Here is a 6038-nt window from a genome sequence, read left to right on the forward strand (position 1 = left end):
GGAAACCAGCCCCCCAGTGCAGTGGTGTGGCCCACTGAGGGGGAGGGGGTTTAATAGTTGGTGGGGAACAGTGGAGATCTACGGCACAGAGCGATAAGCTGGACCAGGGTCTGGACTCATTATGGCCACATTCACTGGGGCTAACTCACTATTTTCTGCCGTGTACTCAATGACAGTATGGCGAGAAGGAAGTCGGTGTGTTGCGGTGGTTCTGCTCTGGAAGTCACACTGAGCGTCCTGTTCATCCTCATGACGGCTGTGTGTGTGACGCTGATCGCACTGATGGCTACCTGGAAAACGCACGCAGGTGAGGACACATAGTAACAGTAGATAAACACACTGACAACCAGAACCGGAAACATAAAACAGAGACTTGCAGGTTTTGTTAAATAAAAACTCAAAATATTCATTAAAGCAGCAAATGTTGATTTATCTGAGGCTTAAAATTGTTCCTCAAAATACTGGGAAATGATTGTTTTCAAAATGAAACTATATATTTGTAAAATGTTTTAATTAGGTCATCTTTGGCTACCATCTATTGCTTTGCATTACACATGAGATTAATTGAAAATAAGAAACTATAGAATAACAAAGAACAAATTTACACCTTAAAATTGACTCCCAGCTTAATTTCAGTAATTATTTAAAGTAGCAAAACATCTTTGACTTGATCTCTTCCAGCCATTCTTTCACAGTTTGTTTCAGACACTTTAGTTGTTTCAAAGCTGTAAAAGGTCAAACGTTCACTCTGAACACCTGGAAAATTCATTAATATGAAGCTTTAGCTGCAGTCAGACATCCTGTGGTCGTCAGCTTTACATGATGCTTTCTCTGCAGTAGAAACGATAGACTCAGAATAAAGTCGTGTTCAGATGTAGGTGTGTTTGCCTGCTGGTGCTCTGAGCTCTGAATGTGTGTTGGCTTGTCATGTTTACTGATTGTTTTCTGGAGACAAAGGGCTGTTCGCTGACCCACATTACATGAACACTGGTTAACCAGTAAATGCCAGGACTCAGTTGTGGTTGTGGGAGAAGGCCGGAGTTTGTCTCCAGCTAATAATGTATGTGTTTCCAGCTGTGGTGTGTCTGTGTGATGGCGTTAAGTTTGGCCAGCTCTGCAATGGAAACCCTACCAACAGCAGGAGGACGAGTGACCGCTGGGGACAGGGACACTACGGAGCCAGACGGTAACACAACAATATGACACCACAACACTGAGTCTCAACACGTAAAAGTCTTGGTTTCTAAAGCACTTCATAGTCTGACTTTGAGTCTCTGAGTCTTTGAGACTTTCAATTTTTCTGCTCCCAGCTGTTCTGAGAGCAGCTCAAGGTGTTGATGCTTTTAAACACAAAGCTGCTACTGGAGCTGATTCTAAGCCCTAAGCCACTAAAATGACCTAAATCCAGCAGTCAGATTTCGAACAAAGTTGGTGCCAGCAGTCAGCCGAGTACACCAACCCAGCTGGTTGCCACTGATACAACTCAGTCAGCTGACACATATTGGATATGACGTCAGACATGAAAATACAAATCATCATCTACTACAGCTGCTCCAACATTCCACAGATAGTCTAGCAGTAAACAACTGATTTGTTGCTCTCTGTTCTCCACTAAATCTCTACATTTTAAACACTATAAAATGAATAGATTCATTAGAAAATTAAAACCAGATGAACTGACCATGAGACCAATCATAAGCTGCAGCATGTGTGCCTGTGACGCAACTGTTAACAGCCGGATATCCCCCGTGTTTCAGAGGAAACAGGGAGCACAAAGGTCTGGACATCAAGTGCAGTGATGGATCTGCCGTCTATGCACCGTTTGACGTAACTCTCAATGGAAGGGCCATCCCCTACGGCGACCCCAACAAGGCTGCCATCGACAACGGCATCAACCTGAGAGGAAAGGGTGGGTCCATCACACCAGCAGAATCCTGATCCTGTTATTAGTTAAATGATTGATTAATTGATGCTGTGGCCTGCAGGTCTGTGCTTCAAGTTGTTCTATGTGAGTCCAGACCGAACCTCCGGGTCAGTGAGGAAGGGGCAGAGGATCGGCACCATGCTGCCCATGCAGAGCGTTTACCCAGGGATCACCTCACACGTCCACGTCCAGATGTGCGACAGGAGCAACCCCACCCGGTACTTCTGATCGCCTCACAGGACATCCACATTTCCTGCTGGTCTGCAAACTGCTGTAATAAACTAAAAGCATCTAAAGTGGAGTTTTCCTGTGGTTTTTCAATAACTTTGCAACAACACAAACACAGTGCCAGTCATATGCACAGGCCTTTTGTATGTATACCTGACAAGTAAATGTCCATGTTATTACTCCTACTTAAAAGATATTGTCACTGAGTGTGTATGCAAACAGGTCAGCAGTCAGCTGATGTAAGCTACAGACTGTTTATATCTAATGTACTGAGCTTTAAAAGGCATCATCTAAATCCAACCAAGGCCAGATATGTTGTTAGGGTGATTTTCATTTTTAGATAGAGATGAATATAATTAGTTGGTGTTTTTATTATATAGCATACATACGTTTATATATTTTAATCTCACAGTTGTGTTTATGTTTATGTAGTTACATATCTATATATCTGGTTCACTAAAACACTGAAATCTCATTAGATTTACAGCTTTAGCAAAGAGGGTCCACAGATACTTTATTACCATACTGCTTCACTAAAACACTGAAATCTCATTAGATTTACAGCTTTAGCAAAGAGGGTCCACAGATACTTTATTACCACCACCTGGCTAATGGGCCAGGGGAGCTATAGTTTATTGGAATTCCTTGAATAGTTGAAACAGAGACTAGATAAGAGGAAGCAATATACACACACAGGCAGAGCAGTTCCTTGGAAACAAAGGAAGACATAAGTGTTTATGTAGGAATTAAGACAGTATAGGTATTCCTCCCTTTTTAGGGCGCTGTCCATGACCATTGGAGCAGAGAGGATGATTGGAGGATGGATGGACTGAAGGACCAATAACGGGAGAGTTAAGTTTAAACCACAACTGCTCCCCAACAGTTATGGACCAATCAGATAGTAACATCTTTTCATACATATATTGTATACCGCCAAGTTGGAGTTAGTTTTTTCTGTTTTTCCTAAGCAGTCAAGATCCATGTGCACATGCTTATTTTGATACGTTAATGCATAATAAATTTCACACTGAAATATCTTAATATTTAGTCTTTTGTTTTCAATATACGAGAACACGTTTCGACAATGTGACTAAACACAATAACCACTTCATTAATTTAGTGCCTTCTCATGCCGTTTAATGCTTGCAGACTCTGCAGTAAAATGGTCAGTGGGTTTCAGTTTAGATGAGAAACACAGATTGTTATGGTAGCCCCCCTCACCAGGAGGGTGAGGGAGGACTGAGGTTGGACTCAAGTTTGCAGACCCAGGTGCTAGGGGGGAAAACATGTTGGTTGCTGGTTACAAAAGAACACAAAGTATCAAAAGAACATAACCAAGTCCAAGTATATAAAAGTCCGGGTAGAGTAGAGATGGTGGAGGGAAACAAACAGGTGAATCCAGGGACTGACGGCAAAAACCAAAAGGGCAGGAAGATGAAGACGGACAGGTGAAAGAACAAAAAGACCAGTGTACACAATCCAATCCACAGCACAGGAACTGTCAGCGTGGAAAACAAAGGCACGTATATAGGTTGTTGCTAACCGCCTAAGTGGTGTGATAGAGTCAAGCCAAAACGCACAGAAACTGTCAGCGTAGCATTCTATCCACACGTACATAACGCGGTACTTGGTTAATGTTCCAGCTGATCAGGAAGCAACAAGTCCCCATAGCTAAACCACAACATCATACTCTGCTTGTCTCTGCTTCTGAATATAACCCACAGAACGGGACGGTTGCAAGACCTCTGTCACCATAGAAACAATCATGAACACAGTTCCCGTTACTGACCCATCACAGCTCGGTCAGGTTTAGGCATAAGAACAGCCTAGTTAGGTTGTGGTTTCACTTCCCTAAGGTTACAGGACCTTCATCATTATGGAAACAATGATCAGCACACAGATGCGGTTGTGAAACAATCATGGTTAAAAAACAGTAGGTTTCACATGTTTTCTGATCCATGCATCCACTTTCTTGTCCTTCTAACGCAGACTTTGTCCCTCCATATGCTGATCACCTAACATCCTCCTTGGCTCATAACAACTGCCAAGGTGAGCAGAGGCTGCTCCATGTACCTGTCGGTCATAATAATCTGCTGGCACAAAGGACACATGGACTCTATGTGTATGAACTGAATGCCAACATTTGTTGCTGGAAAGTCAATTAAGAGACAAGGAGGGACTACAAAGAGATGCTAAACTAGCACAAACAGTCTCAAAACCTCACAGAGAGACATAGCCATGGTCAAAAGCTCCGATACAAGCCTGACAGTGGATCTTTAGCTGAGACTCCTGTATCTGCCGCTGTGCCAGCAAACCAAGCAGTCTGACAACAGTTGGAATGAATTTATTGCCTTTATCACTTATAAACTGTGTTTTATCCATAGCCACTGATCAGAATCTGACATCTGTAACATGAGGCTCAGGCAGTGACTTCCGTGTACCCGTGGGCGGTGTGTGAAACAGCCTGTCGTCAAACTGGACTGCTTATCAGTTAGATAACAGCTGAACTGGCCCTGAGCTGTAAAACGCTCCTCGGATCAGTCAACACACGTTTTCTCTCCGGGGTTTCACACTTTCTCCAACCCAGCCAGCTGAAGTTCAGTAGCATCGTGTTGTTTTCATGTAGATTCTGATTCAGGTCTGTTTAGATATTAATGCCGGGACTCAGATTCAAACCTCGGACTAGGTTTTTGAGGTGTTGGAAGTAGTTTGCCATGAACTGGTCACGTTTCCATTCACACTTTTGTACAAAATTTTACTGAATTTCCAGGAAGTGGTTAAAAAAAAGTGGCTTAATGTTTCTATTTGCTGCCGTTGTGTGAATATCAGGAGCATCACAAACAACAAACTCACATTATTTCCAACACGGCACCAAGATGTTAAAGGGAAATAGTGAAACACGTGAGACCCATCTGTTTTCAACACACAGCTCCAAGGGCTAAGAACTGCCATCACTTTGTACACTGTCTGAAGAAAGGAGGAATCCCTCATCTCTGTTGTGGTCCTGCTGCTCTGCCAGCTCCTCGCTGCACAGAACAACCTGTTGGAGCTGTTTGTTGGAAACAGATAGCTTCCTGTGTTTCCTGAGGAGGAAACCAGCCCCCCAGTGCAGCGGTGTGGCCCACTGAGGGGGAGGGGGTTTAATAGTTGGTGGGGAACAGTGGAGATCTACGGCACAGAGCGATAAGCTGGACCAGGGTCCGGACTCATTATGGCCACATTCACTGGGGCTAACTCACTATTTTCTGCCGTGTACTCAATGACAGTATGGCGAGAAGGAAGTCGGTGTGTTGCGGTGGTTCTGCTCTGGAAGTCACACTGAGCGTCCTGTTCATCCTCATGACGGCTGTGTGTGTGACGCTGATCGCACTGATGGCTACCTGGAAAACGCACGCAGGTGAGGACACATAGTAACAGTAGATAAACACACTGACAACCAGAACCGGAAACATAAAACAGAGACTTGCAGGTTTTGTTAAATAAAAACTCAAAATATTCATTAAAGCAGCAAATGTTGATTTATCTGAGGCTTAAAATTGTTCCTCAAAATACTGGGAAATGATTGTTTTCAAAATGAAACTATATATTTGTAAAATGTTTTAATTAGGTCATCTTTGGCTACCATCTATTGCTTTGCATTACACATGAGATTAATTGAAAATAAGAAACTATAGAATAACAAAGAACAAATTTACACCTTAAAATTGACTCCCAGCTTAATTTCAGTAATTATTTAAAGTAGCAATAACGAGACAACCTATAAAAATGTGCTGGCCCAACCACTCCCAGCTTCTCTCCTGGCCTTGACCCCAGTATATTTATTTGCCTTCTAGTTAGTTTACAAATGAAATTATATATTTGTGTTTTAAAGGTTTAAGTTTTCAGC

The 6038-nt window shown here is 42.8% G+C and overlaps 1 protein-coding gene across 1 annotated transcript; it reads left to right on the plus strand.

Annotated features, from left to right (window-relative positions):
* The first annotated feature begins 689 nt into the window (after positions 1–689).
* Positions 690–2178, plus strand: LOC109969660 (leukocyte cell-derived chemotaxin-2-like). The gene is made up of 3 exons (XM_020616700.1): positions 690–1186; positions 1758–1909; positions 1986–2178. The coding sequence occupies exons 1-3, from the start codon at positions 1059–1061 to the stop codon at positions 2150–2152; spliced, it is 447 nt and encodes a 148-aa protein (XP_020472356.1). The 5' UTR covers positions 690–1058; the 3' UTR covers positions 2153–2178.
* The last annotated feature ends 3860 nt before the right edge of the window (positions 2179–6038 follow it).

Source organism: Monopterus albus, unplaced genomic scaffold (genome assembly GCF_001952655.1).
Source record: "Monopterus albus unplaced genomic scaffold, M_albus_1.0 scaffold177.1, whole genome shotgun sequence".
In the NCBI taxonomy this organism is placed as follows: Eukaryota; Metazoa; Chordata; class Actinopteri; order Synbranchiformes; family Synbranchidae; genus Monopterus; species Monopterus albus.

Bases quoted from the DNA above. Each gene is read 5' to 3' on its own strand.
- LOC109969660 (XM_020616700.1), top strand. From the start codon at position 1,059: ATGTATGTGTTTCCAGCTGTGGTGTGTCTGTGTGATGGCGTTAAGTTT. The intron at 1,187-1,757 runs GTAACACAACAA...CCCGTGTTTCAG, and splicing joins GGACACTACGGAGCCAGACG to AGGAAACAGGGAGCACAAAG. The intron at 1,910-1,985 runs GTGGGTCCATCA...TGTGGCCTGCAG, and splicing joins CATCAACCTGAGAGGAAAGG to GTCTGTGCTTCAAGTTGTTC.